Consider the following 27,647-nt stretch of genomic DNA (forward strand, 5'->3'; position numbering starts at 1 on the left):
ATTAATAATCGTAAGTGATCTTTATATTTTATTGCATACAATAACGAAATGTTATATATATGTGTGTATGTATATAAATAACACATTTATATTGTGTATATTACATTACTGTTAATTCATGTAATACAAATAAACAAGCATAACGATATTTGGAATTACTGTTCAAGCGATATAAAATATTCCAACAAAATTTTCTTGTTGACAGAACTCTTAGAATTTAATTTATAACTTTTTACAAAAGTTTTAAAAAATCATTACACAGCAACTCTCAGTATCATTGGTATATAAAAAAACCTAGAAACGTATACATTTATATCCAACGTATCCTAAAAACTATGGTAACAGTTTTTTTTTCAATAATATTATTATCCTCGTTATAGACTCGAATATATTACTATTAATATTTGAAACGTTTATATTATTCTGTCGTTGCTAAAAACAATATTAAAAAAGGATTTATTTCAAAATTTCACGCTGTAGTACAATTTATGTTAGAGTAAATAATATCGATCATTATAAAATATTTTTTTCTCAAGAAAATCACAATTATCGTAAAACAAATTGATATTACTATTTTTTTCCCAATAATTAATCGAATTGACACATATATGTGTATCTGAGTACACGCTTTAATATCTTAAGTACTACATTAAAAGAAAAAAATATTTTTTTTAATAAAAATAGGAAAAATTTTGTGTTCTCAGTCTAGAGCCAAAGACCGGAAGGATCCTGGAAGATCCCGAACTTGGTTTGTCCGATCGTCTTGACAATTCGAAGGCCTAAGGGCTTCTTCTACAGCCCAGTTCTTATCATTCGCTAGGAACCAGTCCCTGAAACAATAATAAGCTTTGTAGAAATTTAGCAATGGCCATTAAATAGAAGAGACAAAAATATTTGAGTTTTTATAAGGTAAATAACATTTAAGGTAACTACTATATCAGCATCAAATTTAATTAAAATAATATAAAAAAGCTGTCATTATTTTTGATCCTAGTGAAGAAACTATGAAGAAAAACGACATACAATTTTAGTGGGTTAGCAAATATAATAAATAATGTTATTTTATATTACATTATAATAAATCCTAACGCCTATTATAGTACATACTCTAAGTAATTAGCCCTTTTTAACGCTCTATGATCTACATTATTCTTAGATCATAATCATCATTACAGCAGCTCACATCTGGACATAGGCCTCTACCATAGATTTTCAATAAGACCATTTAAAATTATCTTAAACTAATCGTCCTCCGTCGACTCTAACAAGGTCCTAAACTCCAGAACATTAAAACCCTTACAGCCAACAGCTTACATTATAACAAATCACAAATCGAACCCATTTTATTAGTAATTATCTAAGCGCATACAACCTTCGAGATATTTCTATTAAATATACTTACGAGACGCAAACTTTGAAATCGTAAGAAATATCTAATAAGCCAATTGACCTTTTTTTAGTCGCGTGTAAATCCTTCAATTGCAGGAGCAGCGGAAAGATTATACTGGACTCTTACAGGCAAAAACCACATAGTAGGTACTACCGTAGTTTCAAAAGCGGTGGCCTATTGCTTCAACTTCTTAGGGTAGAGCAGTAGGCTCCTCCCGTTATCATAACCACGGGATCAGAATTAGCTTTCTTGCCACCGCGAGGTCAGGACATACATGCGGCTTTTCACCCAAATCCGTTGCCATGGCTTTATTATAAGAATGGGAGAAAGACAAGGTATGCCTTGTCTTTCCCCCACCAACATCTAAATCTCCGGTTACGTATGATCAGAATTTCATATCTTATGTTTCTTTGAGAAATAATAGTAAGCAGTATAGCTTTGAACGGCACACGGTTTTTTTTAATTACGAATTTTAATCCGTTACTTGTTTACCTTTTTGCCTCGATACGTTTTATCCAATATCGTTTGATCTGGTCCACGGTGCCGGCTTTGCCGCCATACTCGTCAGGCAAAAGCTCCTGTGGCACGTCCTTGTATAGTGTTGTAGAGTTCGGCTCGTGGAACTTTACCTAATAATTTTAAAACAATATTTAATGATTTTGAACAAATCTGCAATGAATTTTTTTTTTTGCCGAAAACCCAGACGCGATGCACAAATGCTTGTAATTGCTTCTTGCGGGATACCGCTCCGTGGTAATTACAAATTTGCTGCGAACTCTATTGAATTTTTATTATCAGTCATTGTACCTTTTGTCTCTTACTTTAATATTTTACGGTTGTATAATCTACAGTAGTTATATAACGATCAACTATAAATTATTAACTTCTTTTATTATATTCATATATATTTACTTACAGATATTAAATAATACATAGTCTGTACCGCAATCCTTCAGAAAGATATGTATTAGTTTTTAATCAAGTATCATAACAGATATACGAAATTGATACTTGACTTTTGTACAATAGTAAAAGAGAATTTTATTTAGTTATTTATTAAGAAAGCTTACAGACTAAAACTAAAATAACATTACGAAAAACCAATATAACAGATTACTAATAAAAAGCTTCGAAAGTTTTAAAATACAATATATGGTAGCAAACTTAAAATTACATTAGGAGTATTTTTAGGTTATATTCTATGTATGGTCATTAAGTCCCCAGTCAGATATATAAATGACATTGTAAACAGACTTACGTAAGTTTCGGGTAAAACTAACCTTCGAATAGTACAAATTGGTATTTAATAGTACACGTGCGTTACCTTAGAAATTTTGTGTTGTTTTAACGTCTCCGGATTGGTTATTTATAGGACGATAAACAGAAATTATGTTTGCTAATTGAATATTGTTTCGATTGAGAAATATAATTTTTCTTTTCTTAGAGCGAAGACTTGTTGATTACGAGAATGTTATATTTTATGCCAAAAGAATATTTACATTTGCAAATTTGCTAATACGATGTAATGTATTAGTACCTTATTACTAGTGAATTTGACTGTAAAGAACATTGATCTTTTAATGCAATATAGTTCTAGAAATATATTTTTTATTACAATGCTTTAATTATGAAATATTATATTGAATGTATTGGAAATAAACATTTCAGTTATTTGTGTAATTTATAGACTCTGCAACAACTTGAACCTTGCAACCAAACACACCTCATTATTCAGTTCATAATATTTTTTTAACTATAATACAATCACCTCCATGATCATTGATTCAACTATAGAGCTAAGGAAACTGCAGTACCGCTTCTTAAGAAAGCGCGTGAGGTGGGACGCGAGGAAAAAAGAACACAAGCACCTCTGCGCGTGTTGATGGCTGTCTATCTGAACGGAGCAGCGTATATTCTCCCCGTCTCACCGTGCCTATATCTAAAGTACGGTACCACGGTTTCGGTAGCAAGAAGATCAAAGTATTATATTGTGTTAACCATGATAACAGATTAAAGAACAAACCTCTACTTACAGTGTCTTGAAGACTTTGTCGTATCATTCAAGGGCATATAACGAAAATAGCTTACATAAAGTTTTGAATTTGTAATGGAATAGGCATTTGTCTTCCATCTCACCTGATGGGAAGTGTAGATGAAAACGAAGGTGGTACAAGCCCATACTAAAGAAACCTGTTCACTCTACTCTTAAAGGCTCAGAGAATCAGGAAAAATAGACCCAGGCAGGTCGTTCCAAATCTGGGCGACTCTCACCAAAAACGAGCTGTGAAATCGTGTAGTTCGACTTTTGGGTATATCAACAACGCGTGGATGAAACCTTTGCCTGCGTCTAGTAGTCCGATAAATTTTAATTTTTCATGTTAATTACTATTGTAATACTATCAAGCTTTCACTTCGATATAACAAACCATTCACATTTCTTTTATTCAGTCATTATTTTATTGAAACGCGCTCAGTTGCTGTCAGCATTTAAAAAAATGGTGAAAGAGCACTTCCTTCGCCTCTAAAATAGGATATTGTGTATCATCTCTTAATTAAATTATATAACATACATTCATATATATATATATATATATATATATATATATATATATATGTATATGCGTGTGTGTGTTTAAGTAAGTATTCATGTATATGCATATGTATGTACGCAGGCCCTAAACTGCCCTCTTCTTCATGTCTCTCATCTTCATCCAGAGGTTGTTTGGTAGAGACCGCCTCGAGCGATAAGACAGCCACTTGTACCGTATGATTTATTTATTTTTTTCCTCTATTTATTATGTATGGTGTACAAAAAAGTGTTAATTAAATAAATGCCAGAAGATGCCAATTTGATCGAAACTGGAATTAGATTGCGTTCGCCTTTAACTACATCCTATAAATTAAAGCTAAGAATCCCTGGGTTCCCGAACGTTCCCTAGTCTTAGAATGGCCACAACAAACTAAAAACAGGTTTTTCTTTTCGTTATTGTTGTTTTAAAATATCGTTAACAAATCAGTAGAATAATTAATTCACAAGTTTTATTATAACAAAAAAATTTCACGCCATAAAAGAAATGTTTCACAATTTTTTGTTTAATAGACTTCATTTGTTACGATATACGAAGTCCGAAATTACAACTTTTCAGGTAAGACAAAAAACTAAATATTAGTTATATCTCAAAAATTGATACACTTACAATAAATCTTTCTATAGTTTGAAAACAAATTTCATACCGAACAATCTTTGAATATTTATGTTTGAAAGAACGCTTTGCTAATAGCAAATAACTCAAGTTTTCTATATTACTAAAAATTAAATTTGAAAAACATACAAAACTTTTTTTAAAAAGATTTTCATCATTTCATTTTGGTAAATTTCAAGTATCTGTCACTAAGATTAAATCATATTGTTATTTTATTCATTTTTAATTTTATTTTATTATTAAGTTATATTTTGTAAAATATGTTTTCCATGTTATTCTGTTTAATTTTAATTTTATTTATATTGATATAACAAAATATTACAGTCCATTACTGAAACCGACATCAGTTATTTGAATCAAAATAATATGACGAAAGCTAACGGCTACATAAATCAGTAAAAATATTTATAAGAACATATTGTATCTATTCTTAGCATGCCGAACAGGAGTAAAGATTTTACTGATATCGTATAATCTTTTTATTCGTCTTTGTACTTTAACTTGTTCGTTAATAGAAAAGAAGATCACTTTGCCTATCTCCGCTATTTTTGGACAGAAACATATGGAATAAAAAACTGAGAAGGTCTATAGGAAAACGTATTTTGCAAATATTTAATAATAAATCCCATAAGAATGATAACGGCGATTGTCATTTTATTCGGTGGGGGCAACGAAGTGATGAATCAGAGATATTACATGAGAAAGTTTTGGAACCGTAGTTACCCTCAAAAGAGATACTAATGTCAAGAAATCCAAAGAAAAACATATCAAAGCGTGACTTTATTTCTAATGCTAACCTAAGTACATGACTATTATGCCTTTATATTTTAATAAACATGTTAAATTTATTACATAGTAATATAGTATCATTGCATAAGATTGTGTTGCAAAACTATGCTTAGTTAACTATATGGACTCATGCTTACCAATTTCGCGACTTCTGACTTTATGAACGGTTTGCACAGAGCGTATATCTTACTAATATAGGACGGAGCGTTGATCACGTGCACCTGCTTGAGCCTGATCGGAATCGCCTCCTATAAACAATTAAAAGCATTTCAAATTCGACCCTTTGGAAGCATAGCGTCTTTCAACGACCTTAACAAAGTCTTCTATCAACCTTATGGGTGAACGTTCTTAGTTGCGCTTGCACTCTGTGGTATCCCCTCGAGAACCTTGTAGCTCCAGCGTCCATCAGTTCTGCGCGCTATGAGACTTATCCAGTACCACTTGAACTTACCAATCCTCTGGGATATACCGGTTACTTTCGTCTCATTCATGATAAGATCTCACAGAAGAATCCCAAACATAGCCCTTTCGTGCCGTTTTTGCAAGGGCGAAAAAAACTTCGCATCACTTATGAATAAAGAAGGGTCGTGGAAAAAGTAGGCAAAAAATAACAAAAGTGTATTAGACTAGTCAAGATAAATACTCAAATCTGTGATTAATGTAGTGTGAAAATAGTAAAGTAAAAATTCAATGACTTAAGTATGTAAATGTAAGGAGAGAGCAAATGAAGAAATAAAAATAAAGCAAAACAAAAAATATAAAACTGTAGTATGCTGTGGGAAGACGACGAAAGTGAGGAAAAAAATTAAAAGATTATGAAAAACGGAAAGGAATGACGAATTTGTGAAGAATAAAAATTGAATGAATAAATGTCGTCGAGGAAGAAATAAGATGATAACTTAAATAATAAAATCTGTAAAAAAAAAAGTATTTTATGAAAATAGTCTCTGCGTACAGTCCAGTAAAACAGTCCGTGCTGACAGGGGAAGTTTGAGAGGCCCCAAAACACTAGGACAATAATGATAAAAAAGCATAGCCATCAAAAGTATACCCTCAAAACACACTGCGTGTGCCGTGAGTTACGGTGTTTTGCCAATGAGCTAATATCATTCTAGCCTACTAATTCAATTAAGTACATTAAACAAGTACCACCCTCTTTAGACTACATAGGTATTACGTGAGCTTAACTTGCTAAAGGTAGAGCTGGCAGTAAAATTAGGTAAAACATTTATTACGGTTATAAAAAATATATATAAAATCGCTCCATTCGGAGTTCCGTTCAAACGAGTTCTCTAAAGTGGCCTTTGAACCGGCAGCGAAGTTTCGTAATTGTATTTATTTTACATTTTTCCTCTTGACGTTGAATTTGGAGTGAACGTATCATGCCAAGCATACTGTAAAAGTTAATAAGGGAAATTGGTTGAGGCTCGCTGCAGTAGTAGATTTTACTGCAGTTTGTTGAAACAGTAGATTACAGTAGATTACAGTAATAGCTTCATACACGAAATATACATTTAGCCCAGCGGCACAAGGTTGAAACTTTGGGATACAGCTCGCAGGTTTAATTCCTAGAATAAAATCTTGTGTAAGTCACACTTTGTAAATTTATTACACACACCACTGCGAATGCCAGCTCATCTTCCAAGCGTGACGATTATAGTATATACCTTGATAGTTATTTTCAAATGAGGCCTATGACTTTCAGTGGTCATCTATGGGCTAAAAAGAAGACGATGTCAGCAAATGTTCATGCACCAAAAAATTTATAGAAAAGTATATTTCTCCCACCGTTATCGTGGGCGTGATATAACATGTTATACTCATAAGTGGAAGGGATTTAGTGGCCGTTGCCTGGTTACTGTAAAACTAAGAGAAACCTACATAAAGGTCTATAATTGTGAGTACTCGCTCTTTTGATTCTTGGGGCGCGAGCAACGGACGCAAGGGACTAGGTTACTCGTGTTAGAGGGATAGACCTAGAAATAAGGGGCGTGAGGGGCGTTCTGTCCCGCTTTTAGAGAAGAAAGGATTAGGATGCGCCGTCGCTGGTGTGGGTGCGGATGTGTGAAACAGTCTCGAGTTTATATGCCGATAAAAGAGGAACAGAGTTGAAGTCGGCGCAAATCCGAAATAATATCACTTGCCCCTTTCAAAGGCGACTAATACTTCTCCCACATGAAGTCGTTTCTACAATATAAAAAAGTGTTGACAGAAAAGTGGAAATAAAATACTCTTTCTTCGTCTACAATCATTCACTGTCTGGTATCTATTTAGATACAAAGCTTGCATCATGTTCCCTTTTAACCAAGTTAGCTAATGTTTATGTTGACTTGCGCTAATTGAGGTGAAAACCTGTTCACTTACATTAGCTTTTAAAATAAAGTAGGTTGTACATTTTATTTCTTTGCCTACAGTTTTTATTGCAGATATATAAATTGAAATTGTACGAAATTAGTAAAAACTTTTATTACAGTGAACTAACCTGTGTATAAAGCATGTATTTCCTGAGCGTAGACAAATTGACTTTACTGATGAACTTAAGACTGACGTTAGCTGAATCAAAAATCGGTATTTCCCCAGACGGTATGTCATCTTCTTCCGTCAGCCTCGTGTCAGCGAGCATAAAGAATGTCTTCACTGCATCGATAAAGTTAAATAAATCTAACTCGGGGTTGTTTAACCGATAAATGAAAACTTTATAGTTCTCTTTCGTCTTGTTCGGTAAAGGAAGCATGTCGCTGAAATAAAAAACAAATCATAAACCATTACAAACTAATACAAAATAATCTTCGAGAAAGAAACCACACAAGCCATTGTAAATTGACTACATAACATTTGTTATCAAACAAAGTTGAAAACAAAAGCAAAGGGTTTTCATTCCTTATAGTTCTTGAGTAGAGACCACGGACTGACAAGCGCACATGAATAGTCGACTTTGTTAAGGATAAAACTAAGTGGCTTCCAACAGGTTTTATTAGAAATCTATGGCGGAGGTCTATTTCCAGCAGTGGACATCTTTCGGAAAACTAGGATTAATTAATAAGGTAAAGACCAAAATAGTCATAAACATGACTTAATGCTGTAGATTTTTTAATAACTAAAATAGAATACAACATTCTTGACTCTTGTACGCGGCGTAAATTTGTTTTTATAACGTGCACAAACATTTAAGGAACTTTTCTAAAGTCTGTTATTAATAAAATTACTAGGAATCATTATTATCTTATATCTCAAGTTAACTCATTCCGACATAGTGCTTCATAGATTTTTTATTCTTCAAATATTTTAAACGACTTGTTACATGACATAATAAATAATCTATGTACCTAACTATTTATACAAAAACTCTCGCTCTTGGCATAATTAACAATATCGTAGTCACCTAATGCCATGGAAAGGGCTTTGCACGGGATTTCTTTACGTGAGCGAATCAGAAATATGGAGATCTGTAGACGAACGAAAGTAATGGACATAGCCCAACAGATTGACAATTTAAAATGGCAGTGAGCAGACCACATAGCACGAAAAACAGATTGTCGCTGGGTCGTTGGGATTCTAGCGTTAGGCCCAACGCAGGGTTAGACGTCCACACACAAAGTGGACAGACGACCTTGACAGAGTTGTCCGTAGACGTCGGACACAGGTCGCTTCTAACTGGTCATTGGAAATCTATAGGGACAGTCTTTGTTCAGTATTAGATATCCTACACCTGAAATGGTGATGATAAACTAAAAAAATCTGATCATGGCCTAAAAAGCTCGTAATTTTCATCTATAAACTTTCAAAATTTTTCTATTAGTTTCTCAACTTACTTTCTCTATATAATATGATTTATAGCACTATTTTCAACGAAAGTTTAATACATATCAGCTGTTTTTTCCCAAATAGGTCTTTCCGAGACCATTACGTTAGATGGGCCTGTTCAAGTTATAATATAATGGAAAAAGACTTCGCTATAAGCTCATGAATTTAAGGCACCAATATTACATAAGTAATTAATAAATAATTCTCTATTGTCACATAATAAATACTATTCTAGATATAAATATACATGTAAATCATTTTATGTAAAGGATGTATTAATAAACAAATTTTAATCGAGATCTATAATTATATTAATGTTTCCAAAACAAAATAAATTAAATTATAAAAACTAGATCAGTATTTGATAGGGAAACATTAAATAACATTTGTATTAATTAAAAACGTAAATTATATTTAATTTTTTATTAATATACCGTTCATAAAAAAACGATAAAATTTAATTAAATGGCATTTTTTATCTGTTTCGTTTCAACTTTAAAGTGTATGTACACTTTCGAAAACAACAGACATTTCGTAACAGTACATTTTACTGTTGCATAAGCAATGAACTGTAATCACGATGGCAAATAATTGTATGTGAAAATATCAAGGGTCACTCGAAATTTTCCACGGTCCATGTAAGGCAATTGATGTTACTATCAATAAAAATAAATAATTGGGGCGAAGAAAATTAAAACGAATATCAGAAAATAATAGCTTTAATCGATAATATTTTATTTCTTTAATTAAAATTTGTGCAAAATAAAGTTGAAGTTATGAAACGTGCTATCGTTGCAAATATTATCGTGTTGGGAAAGACAGGTCAATGAGCCCGAGAGCTTACGCTAATGTAACCATATTGGAAAACTCTAGCAACGAATGCTAAAATCGATGAATATATTCTTTTAAACATCGCTTTGAAAACATTGGTTTTATTTTAATATAAAGCACGAATTACTATTTCATAATAAAAATAAACTGACAGCAAAGAACAGAACTTTTTTAACTAACGAGTTCTAATATTTCAACTTTTTTTTAATTATTAAAGTATTTTTATATAATTTAATATTATTTATTCTCTATTTACATAAGTGTACACATAAATGATTGATTTATAATCCATATTATTATTAAATTTGTAATAAGATTGTTTAAATTTGTGTTATAAAAGAAAAGAAAATGTTGTAAGAAAGGCCTTTTGTTCAAGAGCATATCCTGAAACAAAAGACTCTCCACAAAAGATTCAAATTCAACACGATAGCTCTCGTAAATAGTCCTTTATCACGAAAAGTAACTTATATTTCAGAAAATATGTATGCTTTAGATTTTTACAGAAAATTTATAAAACAAGACATGTATTATTAAAATTTGTTATAATGTCACAGAATGACTACATTGATTATTTTATGATGTTAAAAATAATTAACGATTCAAAAGTGCATGTAAATGTTTTTTTGAAAATAGATATTTTAAATTTGACAAAGTGATTTCAGTAGTATCAATTCTTTCGTAATGTCACTTTTTATTAATTTTCTATCTGAATCTCACTTTGATCACATTTAATTATGGCTTGATTAAACAATGACAGATATTTGATTTAGTTGACTGAACTCACGTTATTTCGAAGACGCGTCTGATTTCCGGCGACCAGGGATCACGTTTGCAAAATAGTTCAGGACCCGTAGAACGTATTGTGAAGAAGAAATCTATAGTCCGCTTCGCACGCTCCAAACTGTAACCGCAACTCGTAAAAAATCGTCGCAGGAGAACGTCCTCTGCCAAAAAAAAATTAAAACTCGATGAAAAGACAGAAGGGGTTTCTACCAATCCCTGTCGTTGTTAATGTTATGTTATAAAAAGTGGTATAAGAAGGGTCAACTTTCAAAAAAAAAGTATTTTTAAAGAATAATAATTTATAATTTTTGTAGAGGTCAACAAATAGACGGCTTCTCTTTTTTATTTGATATTTTTCTAAAGCAGAAATATAAATAGTTCTTAAATACCGCAGTGTCTGAAGATTCGGGTCTTTAAACAGCGTGTGTTGTCTGTAAGGACTTATGGATCTTAGACATGGTTCATTACGATATACCTTATAAGAATTCACGGAGCTTGCCTGCGAAACGAAAATAAACAAATCCGCAGAGGAACCAAAGTCCCCAACATAGCTTGTCTGAAATGGCAGCGGGCCAAGCACATCGCTCGTGCAATCAACGGCCGAAAGGTTACCCACTGCGACCACGAGCCAGATAAAAGATGCGTGAGTAGGTTCGCCGCTGGGAGAAACGACAACATAATCAAGGTTTCGGGAAATCGCTGGATGCAGGCAAGACCGGTCATCTTGGCGATCTTTGGGTAATATTTGCCTTACAGTAGAGTTTTATAAGCCGACATGATGATAATAAATAATTCTCTCAGACATTACGAGTACAAATTTACGTAAGTTTTTATTTTTTGAATATTGCAGACAATAATAACAAGCGGTTACGTATCCGTATTTGCGTCATGTTTTTAAAGCAATCTGTTTATCCTCATTCACTTGATGAAAGGTTACAAGATGTGCATCGATTACCGCATACTTTTTATAAATACCTCAGAGTCTAGATTGCAATTGTAGTATGATTGTTTGAATAAAACGATTTATAAATTGTAGTATATTTTGTACTTAAAAAATCTGCGAAATTGTGATATCTCTACTTAAAAACTTTAAACGTGCATTGTAAGTTAATTACGTCCTCAATTATTATATATTAATAATAAATTCTTTTACTTTAACTTATCAAAGTATCATTAATGTATTTCAAAATTACAGAATTATTTACGAAAAAAAATTGTCACCAAAAATTTGTCAATATTTTATTCTACTCCACCGACTTATATTCTTTTGTAAAACATAGATGTTTATTCCCTCATTTGTTTGACGTAATCATTAAAGGAAGAATTGATAAATATTTTATTGACTCGCGACTCTTTTAATTTCATTTATTATTGCAAGAATAAAATACATCAGTTTATCAAACGCTGTTTAAATCTTTTTCTTTACGGACTTATTTAAGTATGAAATCATAGACTGGATCATTTTATTTTTTCAAAAAATACTTGCAGCAAAGCTATTCAGTAAGAACTTGATCAACGCAACAAATATAATTTTTTTATCACAGGAAATGCAATGAACATACACTTCAGAAGGATCACGTAGGCGCTTGAATATTGCGCAAATTGCAATATCCGGAACAAAAATAAATGTATTACAGATGCAATCGGGTCGAAGAAAATCTAATAACTTCTTTTGATACCCACTCGCTGTAATCTACGACCTTAATACCTAGCCCAGAAACATGAGCACAGATAGACTTTGCTCGCAGTTATTTATATAAATACATCAATGTATAAAGTATTACAGTAAATATGTTATTATATATTCAATGAAGCAATTATTAATGAATAATCTATTGATCATCCGGCAACAGAAATTAAAATTAACGAAAACTGTGATTGTAAAAAGTAAAAATTTCTTTTTTTAAAAACTAACAAGTTGAGTAATATAGTTTAGTTTAGTATATGCTCTTTTTTCTGTCTGGATCTACGCGATTGCTTTGTTGGCATTTACAAAATTCCTTAAACTTGATGGTACAAATCGCAGAAGGCGCTAATACAAAACTCTAAAACCAGGAGCCTAGAACCTATGTGTGTGGTCGTTACATCACACAAAATAAAACCGAATTGAGAGGCCGCCGAACTCTTAGATCGCATAGGTTGACGCCCCATAGACTAACCTAGTGCAAGGGCATCCTATGGCTTTGCTATATCAAATTAAACTATAGCTCGATGAGCAAATTATTTATTATTTATAAATATATATGTATACATAAGCATACATAATAACTGCATACCGTTCGTAAAACAGTACATAATTTTAAATTAAAATTCCATAATATATCTATAGACTGTCTAATTCAAGGACAGATTACATCTCTCGATGTTTTCATTAAACATTTGTGAATCGTAATTAATTAATAATTCACATGAATTAACCACCTGTCCAGGCCTTTCGGCACTGAATCAGAAACTATGTACTAGACAGACTTGTTAAGGTCGCAGGGAGACGCTGGATGCAAGCGGATTTCAACTGGTCTCATTGTAAGTCTATGGGGGAGGACTATGTCCAGCAGAGGATGTCCTAAAGCTGATGCTGATAATGATGAATTTTCTGTTATATTTTCCTGAACCCTTCGATTAGAATGTGTCTCTTGGTTAACGTTGATCTGTCAGCCATGATAATAAAGCAAGCTGGAGGGTATGAAGCCCCCGTCTTGCAAACCTATATTTATATTATGCTGCTATAGTTTAAGTGCATGTGTAACTTTGAAAAGAACTAAAACTATTTAACACCTAAGAACAAGAAGTTCTTAGGTGTTAAATAGTTTCGTGTTCCAATTCGTTTGTACACCTGCACTAGATTTTCTATTGTTAAATATTGACGATGTCCGCTTTTTTTAGATAAGGCTTAAATAAGCACAACGAACGTATTAGAAAATTAGGGTCTGACCTTTATCTACACACGAACACCCTCTGTGCCAGCACGATATCTTACACAGTGAGCTATACGAAAACCTATTTGTGACATAATTGTTTATATAATGCGGTTGATGGAACTTAAACATATTTTTTTCTTTTATTTATCACAAAATCAAATATTCTAAATATTTTACTTCACCATTTGGCCCGTTTAACTCGTTAGTATTAAAAACAAGTTTCATAACGAAGAACTACGCCTTTGAAAGTTTTAAAAGAATTTTGAGTAAATATTTTACATTAAACGCTTTACAGAAATTCTCTAGATTTATGCAATTTAAAATATTTATAGAAAAAGAAGTAAATAAAATTTACAGGAGCTTTAAGCTTCAAAACGAAAGTAATGTTATTGGCATACCTGCGTGCAGAAATGCGAAAGCCTCTTATTACAAAATTTTATATTACTTTCAAATGATCTATGATTGTTTTCAGTATATATAAATATTTTACTCACCAACAAATGATCTATGATTGTTTTCAGTATATATAAATATTTTACTCACCAACATCGTGAGGAAGATGTGGTTGTTTATTCAACCAGTCCCTTATAGCAATGAGGTCTTTGTTATGTTCCACTTCTTGATCAGGCATGATTCTGAAAAGTAAAGTTATTTATTAGTCACTTTCTTTGTTACAAGAAAAGCTTTTACGTGTTTGTAACTTGAAGTTCTACGTTTTACTGATTCACAATTATATCAGCAGATAGACTTCCTCTGAAAACATAGGACTTCCCAAAAGATCGCTGCACTGCCGGCATCCAGCGACTTCACTATATCGTTGATCCACCTACCGTCTACCGGCTCGAGGTGGCCTCTCAAAAACCTTTCGGCCACACTACCACTTATTCCTTAATTGTACGGACTGTTTAATCCCTGATCCACTTTTCCATTAATAGAAAACCAGTATATTTATGAAATCAACAAAAAAACCTGCGGTACCAACCGTACCAAGCAACGTCCGTGTGTAAAAAGCTGCCCGTTTTACACACGGACGTTGCCTTTTATTTTACCAAAATGTTATAAAAGCACCAGCAATCAAAAGAAAAAACTAAAACAATGAGCAAAAGTGTTTTAAAGGCAACGGATAAAAAATCATGAAAAAATATTTCCATAGGAAAACTTATCAAACTGAGCAATTTCTATGTACAAAAAAGTAATGCTTATTTGCTAACACAACGCCATATTTATTGCATAATTCGACATTATATAGTAATTTAAATTATAATGTTTTCTTAACAGGTTTTAAATCTTACATTGGTGATTTTCCGTTCTGTGATAAATATCAGTCGTTGTCGTCGCGACATAAATATATAAACCAGTCTCCATTCTTCAATCATTGTTCTGATAATTGCATTATCAGGTTCTTAGAACTATAAATATCAAGGTAGCTATATAAACAATCGTGTGCACACAATGATCATTGGTGAGAGACAGATGTGCATAATAACCTCGATAATTCTAATGGTTTATAGATTGTGAAGAGTACTTAAATATGCTTATATTAACGGTACATTTGCGTTCAAATTGCAATGAATCAACATTGCTGAAGAGATTTCCACCTAGGTACTGAATCATCACGATATTTCTGGAACCAAAAACCTTAGAAACTTAAGAATTCGTAAAAATATTTCTTTTGCCGAATAGAGGATAGGTAAAAACAATATTTCACTCGCTAGTATAGTTGATGTTATTAAGAAAATGCCTTTTTTAAAGTATAGACCTTTAATGGTATAAAACCTAATTAACACATTTTTTTGCATGTGAAAAATTACTTAGATTGGATTTTATGCAACTACACGCACGATAGGTAATACGTATATTAGCAGTATGTACATATGTGTCACAACTTAAATAGTGTCAGATGTCATTTTAGATTCATCTGTTTAGATATTTATTTTCACAGAGATCTAAATAAACTTTTATACTTGAAACTTCTAGCGGAAATACCTAAACCGTTTACAAATCAGTATATAATTCAGTTTAAATGTTACTGTTGTAAAGGCAGTGCGGGCGAAGACAACTAGTAATAAACATGTTTATAATTTATTTATAAACAGTCCCCAGTTTTTTTTAAATTTTGAATTTCTAACAAATTGTCGGCGTAAAAAAACATGTCCTTATCGATGTGAGATCGATGGACGTAAATAAATTATGCTTCTCTGATGACACTAACACCCAAAGACGTTTTAGGCATCAAATAAATTATGTAATTATTCAAAAACACTTAAGAAACTAATTAAAAACAGTGGCCTATGAATTATGGAACATCACTGCTTGTTAAAAATTAAACAAAACATTATAAACATTAACCCCAAGTAGACTTGATGCTTAATTAAATTAGGTTTGCGCGTAACATATTTTAAGACGTCAGTCAAAAATAATTATAAAGCTAATAATTCAAGGTGATTGCTTATATATGTAAAAACTTTAAAAGGGTTAATATATTGCTCTTTTGGCGTCAAAGCAAGCAAAGGCTTTATAGCTTTTACACTTGTGGGTCACTCGCCCATTTATAACGTTATGACCCTGAAATAGGTTAGTTTTGCATTTGATGTACTAGAAGTTATGCTGCTAGCCGGTTTAGGCTTTGTGCATCTTCATCGAAATTGAGCCGGTGGAAACAGAGGTCCACGGATTAAAAATTCCACACTGGGGATCATATCCCAGTTACGACGAAGACGTCCTCACGTCGCGGAGAACTATAACCGTGTAGGTGTATAGTGTAGTAAGTGGGGTGTAGTGTATGTAGCACGAAGCGAGGACTACTCGGCAGTCGGGAGAGACACGGGCCTCTATGGACCGCCCTCGCTTGAATGCGGATTAAGTGGACGCGGCCGACGTGTCATGTGTGAGTGAGTAGTGCATGACATGTGTATCGAGACCGCCGGGGCTCGATGTGAGGCGTGTGTCCTGCCGTTGAGACGAGGGAGCGGATATTATTTGAATTTCGCGTTAAGGGCGGTGAGAAGAGCCGAGTGCTCCGCAAAGCAGAGAAAGCGCTTTGAGGGTCCGGAGGCTTTGCGGAGTTTTGCGACGAGGATGCCGTCCGGACCGAAGCGACAGGAACAGCACAGCCTGCGGCCGTTCACAGGCTGCGTTCTGTTTGCGGTCGTGCGTTCACTGCCGGTTTCTCAGGGACGACATTAAACGTTCTCTAACAGTTAGAAACAATAGTCTGCGTCAGCTACTAAGGGAGGCGGGGAAGTCCGCAGACACTCCAAACGCTGATCGCAGGGTTTTCTTGCACTGAGGTGCAAGAAGGCGGACACTACGTCGGCAACTACGGGACGTGGGAAAGTCCGAAGACACATCCGACACTCCAAACGCCGAGCGTAGCGAATTCGTGCGCAGGGGCACAAGATTTGACGGGCAGCAACAGCAGAGAGGGCGGCGGGGAAAATCCAAGGACAATTCCACACTTCCAAACGCTGTGCGCAGAAATTCCTTGCACCGGGATGCAAGGCAGCGAATCTAATCGCAAGTCAGCATTACGGGAGGCGGGAAAGTCGGGAGACACGTCCGAACGCCCCAAGCGCTGAGTTCGCAATAGATGCCGCCATAGGTGATGATGCGTGATAGGTTTTTTAGATTAATTTATTATTTTCATTGAAATGCGACTTGTCAACGACTTCTGGCAATACAAATTCTACAGGAATAGATAATGAAAAATAATTAATTTTAATCTGTAGTAATCCGAATTTTGAAAAACCTTTTACTTACTATATTATCATAACGTTATTTATTATTTATGAAACCATTGCTTTTATATACACTATACCGTATACTAATTGAAAATATATAACCGATCAACCTGTGTACTTAAACGAATATTGAATTCCACAGAACTCTCGTTATAAAATCTAAAAAGGAAATGTGTTAATAATTGACGTAGCCTATTGTTCACGGATCAATTGATATATTTATTTTGGACGGTATATTAATTACAAGCATTGTTTAAAACACGACTGGTTTATGAGCATCAGTTTATTTGTTTGTAAATATTTGACGAAGTCGATGTGATGTTTCTATAGACAATATTTGGACGTCCCGTCAAATGTTATTACGGTACAACATAAACAAACATGCAATAATCCTATTTGATCATCGCATTGTTTAATGGATTACGGTAAGTATGTTACACTATTCATATTATTATCCAAATGGAATCATTTACAGTGATCAGATGTGTACGTCATGCGAAGAACACCTGGACAGCTCCAAAGAATACATACTAACACATAACAAACATAAGACTCAGATTGAACTTCCCCTTTAATGACATCCCTCTATTTAAACCTACGAGGGATTCAAACGCGCTTTGCTCTGAGAAGACCCCATAACAGACTCAGACAAGTTTTATGCGATCATTTTTATAATAACCTTAATACAGTAGTCGAACAATTCATTTCTAAAGTTTATTATCACTTAAAAAATCCTTCGCTGGATAAAAGTATTTCTTACAAGTTTTTATTTAATGGACATCTTAAATTTATGACAAGATAATTAAGATGTTTTTTGTAAACTCGTATTTTAAAACTGTGCTCAGTTATTTACCAAAGAGATACTAATTTTATGACACTATATTTGACAAAACTATAAATGTCATCGAATGACCTATCTAACATTTATAATTAACTCTCTTATAATTCTCTTAATGAAAATATTAACAAAATACAAAGCATCTTAAACATATCTTTTTTCCACAATCATACGTAAATGTTGGTCATAATGTATAATTAATAACCATTCGTATTAATAAACATAATAAATATTTACAAATAAATATTTGATGTAATGGTGAGTAAAGACTTTGGATGATCATGGATGGATATGATGGATTATTATGGTCCTGGTCCACCATCCGTCCAACTTATAGCTGAACGGCCTACGTTGTGTTTGCCCGCCTGTGGGTTCTACTGCAGAACCTTTAGTCCCCGGCGGCTTTTCGTTCCGCGCACTATGTGGCCTGCCAATTTAACTTGCCAATCTGCTGGGCAATATTTAATAATTAATAATGTAAATAAAAAGAATTTAAGAAAAACCAAAGAACTATAAACTCGGATAAAAACACTTCTGTAATACAAATAAATTAAATAAACTTTAAAAAAATAAAAATAGACTGTAATATATTGTTACGGATAGACATAGACTGTGATAATTGAGGAGAGGATGAAAGGCGATGTAAAAAAGTATGTTTAGAATGAATGAACATAAACGACACGTGAAAAATTTATTTAAAAATGTAAAAGTCATTTTCCCAACATACGCTAGGTGTGTGAGACACCCTCAAAAACAGGGGCCTTAAAAAAAGAAAAACAATCTGCAGAGCTATGTCGGTTACTTTTCTTCACCTTCTGATCTTTTCATTCCTGATTCGATCTGTTAGATAAATACCGAGTGTGGCCCTCTCCAAAGATCATTGAACAACTGTTACCACGACTTTAAAGTCACTACTAATCTGTAAAACTGTAAATACTGACAGATCATCGAAATTCGTTAACAAGAAACAAATGGTGAACATGAAAATGAAAGTTGCTAGCCCATCAGTTAATATTTTGTTAAGAACTTAACATAGCAATATGTCCACGGTTATATGACAGTATTTTCAATGTATTGTTTGTAAAGTGTCGTGCTTCACAATTTTTACTGCCCAAGCCTCTTAAACCGCATAGTACATTTGCTTTCCGTCGTATTTCGGTGACATCACTGACATAATAATGTGACCATTGATTTTTAATCAAGCCATTATTCAAGTGTGACCAGTTTTTATTGCTTGACGAGACGATCATGGTATTTTATAATAAAAAACCACACTCATAACAATATTCGCAGTTGCAGTTCCTCCGTCGGACTACTTTGTACGTCTAGCAAGCCTTGTAATTTTGTACCTACGGGTTTAAACATAGTTATGCTTTCGTTTAATTGCTATTACAAAAATTAGCTAGTACGTAGTTAGACAGACTCTTGATTGATAAATCTTTCTCATAGCATGAACACCCAGACACACCAATAAGTCCCTCTTCGACAAGCTCAAGGCTAATATCTTGCTCTTGACAATACATTACCAACGAGTCCTTAGTCATTTTGATCACATCACCCGCAGATAACTTCGACAAACTAATGATTGTAGGGAAAGTAGACGGTATAAGACCACGTGGCCGATCACCTACTCCCCTGATTTGACCAAGTTAAATCAATAACTGGACTCTCCATTGCCACTACTTTGAGGAAACTAGAAAACAATTAGTTAATTTCGTTAACTAGGTAGTACTTTATTCACCTAATTTATTTGGCTACATTGTTAAACTAGAAATAGTAATTTAAAATCTAAAGATTACATAGAGTAAAATGTAATAATTAAATAGAACTCGGACATGCCTGGGATTGACAAATAGAAGATTTATAACAAGAAAAATAAAAAATAAAAAGAAAGCGACACTGTACCCGGGTACACTCGTTTGTCAGTCCGACTTAGCCTCGCATACATCACAGTGTCGTTTGTGTATATTGTTTAGTATATATTACAATATACACTAAATACCTTTGATTATCTGCGTAGTTTTCTTCGAAAAAATCTATGTGGTAGTATCTCTATATTATTGACTTAATAATATCTTGTCAAACATAATTCGGAAGTATAATACCTCACAGCAGATCATAAATGGTCAGTTGACAATATAAGCTTTCTGTTCGTAGTACGAAACAATAAGTTATGCCACATCTCGTTATATGGAAAGGTCAAAACTCATTACGTAAACATAGTTGCTTACGCGCCTACGTGAGCCGTCCGAGAGCTCTTTTTGAATACAAATAGAATTTAATTAAATCTAGAAACCATTGAAGAAACATCCTCTTCTTTTCTCGCCAGTTTTTATTTTTCCTTCAAATTAAATGGGTCAAGTGTGCTGTTCTAATTGGAACTTATAATTAAAAGCTGTTTAAAGTTATTCCATTCGAGAGTGGTAAAACCGTATTATATTTATATAAATCCAGTTTCAGATTTTCATTTCATGCGAAGTTGACTTAAAAACATAATAACAATATACCGGTTTGTTAAACAGAAACAGGAACTTTCGTGAACTTAATTTAAATGTGAATAAATAAGAAGGTATTTTTTAACATAACAAAACTAGTTTCGGTAAAAAAATTAATACGAAAACCGAAAGAAATTTAACATTTAAAAAAAAATCTTAACAGCACGGAGTATTTGAGAAACTATCAATTCATAGTACTGATACTTACATTATTTTACATTGATACTAAAAATAGCTCTTAGAAATATCTTATAATAAAATCCTTAAAGAAATGAAATAATACTTAAATAAATCGTAATGAAAATTCTATGATAAAGTTACGAAACTAGTTAAAAAATTTTGTCGATTTTTTGATTTTCTTTCACATAAATAAGATAATAGTCGAAGGCAATTCATTTTAACGGTAACGCTGGCGTCCCGTAGATATTTTCGTCAACTTTCCTAATGGAAAACCAAAAAAAGAATAATGACTTAATCTCCGGTTAACGTTAATGTAACGGTGATCTTTTTATGGAGGTATAATCCTTCCAGGGATCATTGAAACAATGAAAACTGAGCCCTATGCACGTTCAGTTTAGTTAATAATACATTTATGTATTTCTATTCAAAAACACGTGGCTACATATTTTAATTGTTTTGAAATTGCTTTAACTTTGAATTTAAATATACAGTAATAGAACATGCACCCACAATGAGAAAAGACGACCTCATTGTGGTCGTCGGAAGACGCTGGAGGCAAGCCGCTTCCATCCAGTCCTGATGGATGTCTGTGGGGAAGGACTATATCCAGAGAACACGTCTTGTTTTATAAGTGACCTTTTCAGTTTGAAAATGAGATCTTCGCCAAAGTCCACCGGAAATTTGATGACAAACGGGTCGATCACTTAATAATAAGTGAAACAAATGATGTTACTGCTTGCTTTAAGTATATGTTATTTATATAATACGTCTCAACGCCTTTAATTAGTAACTTTTAAATAAGGCTGAAGACATGTTTTTGTTATTGGACAACGCAGTTTACCGAATGATACTATATATATACCAATTTATAAAATATACCTATATACCGATTTACAATTTCACCTGAACTAAAATGGTATAAAGCCTCACACTTAGCCTAGACTGCCTTAATGAAACTTAACACAAGAATTGCCTTAGCGCGAAACGTTGCATTATTTATTTCGCCGTATCGTGGAGGATGTAGGTAGCTTGTCGGATTTTATTAAAGGAAACCAATGGTCGGTTTAATTGTATTTATGTAATTTTAGCTTGACATAGTAATGCTTTCAGAAAATCCCAAAGAATTTAAATACGTGAGAGAGACTTTAGGTAAACAAAGTGAATTAGTGGCGCTAATTAATAGTGAAAAGACAAAGTTAATGACGAGTAGAGGAAACGAAACAAACGTAAACATTGCACATAGAACTGTTGAATATGGGGTAAAAGTATGTATATATTTAGAACATAAAATATCATTGGAATTTCGTATGGATAAAGAAATTAAGGAAAGAATAAAATTTATATGGAACAAGTCAATGAAGGAAGTGTTTAAATAAGCCTTACCAGTTCAATTAAAAACACAAGTATTGAATATGAGCTCTATGGCTTAACATACGCGTATCAAATGTGGGCGCCTACAAGAACAAACTTGAATAAAATCAGGTCTAGTCAAAGAAGTACCGAAAGAGGCTTTTTAGATGTCAAGCTATGAGACAAGTGTAAACAAAAGTAAACAGCACTTTGATACGTAAAATAACGAAAGTCAATATTGTTAATCATACACTAAAATGAAAGTGAAAGTGGGCAAGCCGCACACAAAGGGCACACGAAGATAGGTGGTTACAAATTCCTACAAACTGGGCTGCTTTTTACAAGAGAAGATCAAGAGGTAGACCGGCTAAAAGTTGGAGTAATGACGTCATGAAAGCTGAGGGAAATTCATGGTCAAGGTTAGTCAGAGATAGATAACTCTCGGTTAAGACAGAGGAAGCCTGTATCGCTTTAAGCGACCCTTACATTAGTAACAAAACCTTAACGTAAAAGAAATAAAATTAAAACTGACAGCACTAAAAACATGACATGCCAAGTTATTATACTTGTAATGTTATGTAACATAAATGTTAATGAATAAATAAATAAATAAATTCTTAAAGTTATTATACTTGTAATGTTATCTAATATAAAACTTAATAAATAAATAAATTCTTACTGTTCCCTGCTCACTTAACAAAACCCATGTAGAAAATACTCTGTCAAATTTTATAGCTATAAGAGCTATAATTTGAAAAAATGAATTTTTATAATGAACATCTTCTTAACTTCTTGGAAGCCAAAGTTCTTAACTAACAGGCAAACTAGCTAACACGTGTGTAAAAATATACTTATTTTAAATGCAGGTAACTAACACCACTGACTTCATAGAATAATAAAAAAAGCTAAATCCCTGACAGAAATAACTCCGGTCTTAACAACCAACAAAAAGTTAAGTATGATGACTTGAAATAACGAACGGAATTTTCCAGATTTTTTGACAGACGCAGTTAATATCTAAATGTGCGCGGTAACGTCAGACCAAAACATTATTCAAATAAAACGATAAACAACAGTACTCTTACAAGTTTTTGTTAACCAGCTTAAAATTACGAATTTATCAATTGTATTATAAAATATTCTGACACGTTAAATACAGTATTTCCTATAACTAAGAAGATAATGTTTATTAGTTACGGTTTAAAAACTTTCGTAGCTCGTGTTGAAAAGAACCATTATAGGGTGCATAAATTCGATTCCGGTTTTTGTCATATTGGGCTTTTCTTGCATTCCTATCATGACGGACATAAATGGTCATGTAAATAATTCAAAGTAAATCATAATATGTAAAAAATAAATAATTTTTACGCAGATATAGCGTTTAATACCCATACTATAAATTCCCGGCAAGAAAATGTTTGCACCAGGACGACAAGTTCAGTGAAAAAGAAAATTTTGCGTTGGTTAGATAGCGTCCGGTTAACACCAAGAACTTGGCGGTCTCCCAGCCCGATAAAACTACAAATCCTAACGAACCAATATAATTTATAATACATAACCTTAGTCTAGTTATTACGTTAGAAAAAACGTCTTCAAAACCACAATTCTAATTACGCTATACTTAATAAGAGTAAACGTTTATTCTAGTATATCGCTTCTTCATCATTATCATAATCCGTTGGACGTCCACTGCTGCACATAAACCTCCCCCGCAGATCACTGAAAGGGCTGGTTGGGATAGGACTGTATCCAGACCTTTTGATGAAGCCTGAAGACACTACCTGACGCTATCCATCTTGTGAGTAGGCTTTCTACATTAGTATCGCATGTATGAATATAATAATAGTAGGTAAGATTTATCAGCGAGCTATCTTATAAACGCCAAACATGTTTTCCGACGCATCGCAATAGTCATCTGTTGTAGATTTTAACCAGATTTACTTAAATGATTGATTAATGACATAACTTATGGTCCTTTTCAGTAGTAAACGAACAAATGTTTGTTTTAAAAACTTGCCTGTCTGAATTTACATCTTCACGTAGCTTAGGCAAGAGGCTTACTAGACCTAACCTACAGTAAATAAGCTTAAGTGCTTCCACGGGAGCCACTCGACACAACCCGTAGGCGTAAGAAGCAATCACAAAGCGATGGCAAAAAAAAGTTATGCTCAATAATCGTGTATTCGCATTTTGTAACGGTAAGTACGAAGTGAAAACGAAACGTGAAGTGCTCCCTCTGAAAAACAATCAGTTGAGTCGTTACATTGTATATTTCAATTGTATTTAAACCAGTTTACATACTTGTATAGTTTTTGTAACCCTTATATATTTTTTCATGCAACAGAAACCGCAGTTTCTACGTCTGCACCAAGCAGTAGTGTAAACACTACACAATTTGGGTTTTAGGGTGTTTTAACTAGTGAGCCATTATTACAGGGCTAAAGAAAAAAACTAAGTCGATCGTCATAACGAAATTTTGTGCTGGCGCACTGTTATGTACACGCCATGTTATTCAAATCTAATGAAATCATTTATTTTCTGAAAACATGTTACATAATATGTGAATGTAAAATCTCTCTATGATCTACCGGGCGTGTAACATACATCAAAAAATAATTATAATAAAATCTTGATTAATTTATAATTAAATTAAATTATCAAGGATTACATCATAACCTCAACAGTTATATTATATTCAGGAAAACTTCCTGTTTTAACTAGAAGATATTTATCATTACTAAAATATTTTCTTACAAACCGTTACTTAATTGTGAAAAAAAAAACTGTTTCTTACATAATGAAGTGGCCATCTAATTACAAGTAGTAAAGAGTAAATTCTGTTTTATCAACGTAACGTTCGTACGTTCATTATTCATAGAGTCAAACAGGATTATCCGCGTTAAACCAATGTAATTTTGTTGTTTAATTAGTCATTTAAATATATATAAATAGCATTATAATTTACTTCGCGATGAATCATCTATTCTTTTAAAATTACTTTAGATAATATCATTTTTAATTTATGTATAAAAACCACGTTTAATAATCATGAATACATAATCATGTCTATTAATAAAAATTGACTATTTGGCACGGCAATAACGTAAAATATCCATTGTTTCTCTAGTTTATATTGTAGCTGGGTAAAAACCTTTTTTTTATTTTAGATTGTAATGAATAAATATTAGTAAACGCTACTATAATTTAATTCTTATATTTTATAGGATATTATCAAAATGACCATAAAAATGTAACAGACCGTATATTTTAACAGGCGGGCAAACAACTCTCTTTTTTCTGTGCTTACCCAAACTTTTTAATTTCTCATCATTATCAAAATAAATTATTTTGAATTTTCCTAATATAACTGTTCAATCAAAATAAACTTTATGAAAACAAAATATTTATTTATTAACACTTTGTACACCACAGATAATAACTAAAAAAAGAAACAATTGATATAGTGGTATAAGAGGCGGTGTTATCTCTCGAGGCTATCTCTACTAGACAACCTTCGAATAGAGATGAGAGACATAAAGGAGAGGGCAGTTTAGGGTGTACTTAAATACAAATACATACATTACTATACACACACATATGTACATTTACGTGGAAAAGGTATTACATAAATACGAATAAATAACAAATGTTACACGGTATCCTATTTTAGAGGCCAATGAAGTGCTCTTTTACAATCTTTTTAAATGCTGACAGAGATTTAGCGACTGACAGGGACAACAGTGTAAGATTTCTTCAAAATTTTATAAAAGAGAAAGTAAAGTTATTTAAAGTAAAAGTATACTTCGTGTCTAGAGTCAGAATGGATATTAAATTGTATAATTAAACAGTTGCTTTATAAGATTGTGGACGCAACTATATTTAATGCTCATGTGTAAGAAAGGATATTTCGTTAGATACACGCGAACATAACACGCAGTGTTGTAAGCACTCCCTCACATTACGAAACTAACGAACTGTCAGGTATCGCACGAGTACTTTATATTGGTCACTCTCGGCTCATACATAAAACATCGATGCATTGTTTTCAAAGGCAATGTGCAAAGAAGTCTAATTATTTGTATGCTCTACATGCAACCACATCTATACATCGTATAGACAAACAATGATGTTATTAATATTAGATTTTATTTGTTAGTATAACATTTAATATTAACTACTATAATTTAACTCTATACAAAAAAGTATTATATTAATTTCACACTATAAAATAATTTTATCAATCATTGTATGTTTGCGTAAACCATATAAATTAATTTATAATATGTGTACAATCCTTAAAGGGGTGAGTTATACTCGTCTATCAAAAAACCTTTATGGCTTTTACACCTATTTTCCATCAAGCTGTATAAATGATCACCCTGAAATATGTGACTTTATTTTTTTTCTATTGCGACAGGCCAGTAACTTCAGACAATACAGTCTGCAGAGACAGAATAAAAATAATTTTAATATGTAGAGTCTGGAACTTTTAAAACGTTTGTTTTACTATATTATTATTACGTTATGTACTCCTTATTTTTCTGAAGCCATTGATTTTTTTTTTGATGTAACTACACTTTAACTAACAACTAATGAGTATTCGTCCTGTTAAGGCTTTTCTATCTATAACCTTTCATCCTGTTTATTTTAATGCACCCGGAGTAGTACATAAAACATAATACTAGATATCCAAAAGTTTGTTTTATAGTTAACTCACTTTAAGAAACCACGTATGGCTTTGCATATATAATTATTTTTAAAATCACGACGTTCATATGTCATGCCCAGCATTTAAAATTTAATAATTATTACTCGTTACATCTACCATAAATTTTTGCAAGCATCATTATTATCAATTTTTAATCTTGTTGACAAAGGTATGATACTTTCACTTTGATTCTCCCATTTAAAACTTTTACATCTGTAACCATCACCTTTACACAGGATTATAATTAAAAAATCTTATTAAATAATATTAACTAACGCTTGGATATGTAGTTGTTAATAACAAGCGATATTCAAAAGAATTAAAAAAATAGTTACACAGAAAAAAGAAAAACTCACGATTTAAGTTATATATCAACAGTAAATACAGGTTTCGGAAATATCATACGTTAATTTACCACTAAGATTGGAAATAAGCGCGCACGCAGATCGAGTGACCACAGCAAACTGGTGGCGACTGGGTCCACGGTAAACGCAATGCAATCGCGAAGTCGAACGGGATTTCAGACCATTACTTAAATTTGGGACAAGACTTAACACCTGTTATTACATATATACATAACTTGTTGCCAACCGATAGATAAAACATAGGTCGGGAAAT

The 27,647-nt window shown here is 32.8% G+C and overlaps 1 protein-coding gene across 2 annotated transcripts; it reads right to left on the minus strand.

Annotated features, from left to right (window-relative positions):
* Positions 1 to 320: 320 nt before the first annotated feature.
* Positions 321 to 27,493, minus strand: LOC137923366 (alpha-tocopherol transfer protein-like). 2 transcript variants are annotated; one of them, XM_068766592.1, is made up of 7 exons: positions 27,386 to 27,493; positions 14,262 to 14,353; positions 10,802 to 10,961; positions 7,865 to 8,120; positions 5,520 to 5,630; positions 1,883 to 2,019; positions 321 to 830 (listed from the first exon to the last, which is right to left on the minus strand). In XM_068766592.1, exons 2-7 carry the CDS (start codon positions 14,347 to 14,349, stop codon positions 701 to 703), a joined length of 882 nt encoding a protein of 293 aa, XP_068622693.1. In that variant the 5' UTR covers positions 14,350 to 14,353; positions 27,386 to 27,493; the 3' UTR covers positions 321 to 700. The 2 variants fall into 2 exon arrangements, with proteins under 2 accessions (XP_068622693.1, XP_068622694.1); XM_068766593.1 differs by having other exon boundaries at positions 27,445 to 27,462.
* Positions 27,494 to 27,647: the final 154 nt, after the last annotated feature.

The sequence above is a fragment of the Battus philenor genome, unplaced genomic scaffold (genome assembly GCF_028537555.1).
Source record: "Battus philenor isolate CCGP_79_NKW_IND1 unplaced genomic scaffold, ilBatPhil1.0.hap1 SCAF_21, whole genome shotgun sequence".
NCBI classification, from domain to species: Eukaryota; Metazoa; Arthropoda; class Insecta; order Lepidoptera; family Papilionidae; genus Battus; species Battus philenor.

What these genes read in the sequence shown, in the direction of transcription:
- LOC137923366 (XM_068766592.1), bottom strand. Translation starts at nt 14,349, where the DNA reads ATGCCTGATCAAGAAGTGGAACATAACAAAGACCTCATTGCTATAAGG. An exon ending in ACATCTTCCTCACGATGTTG is followed by an intron (nt 10,962 to 14,261) that starts GTGAGTAAAATA and finishes TTTTTTTGGCAG; the next exon opens with AGGACGTTCTCCTGCGACGA. An exon ending in AAACGTATCGAGGCAAAAAG is followed by an intron (nt 831 to 1,882) that starts GTAAACAAGTAA and finishes TTATTGTTTCAG; the next exon opens with GGACTGGTTCCTAGCGAATG.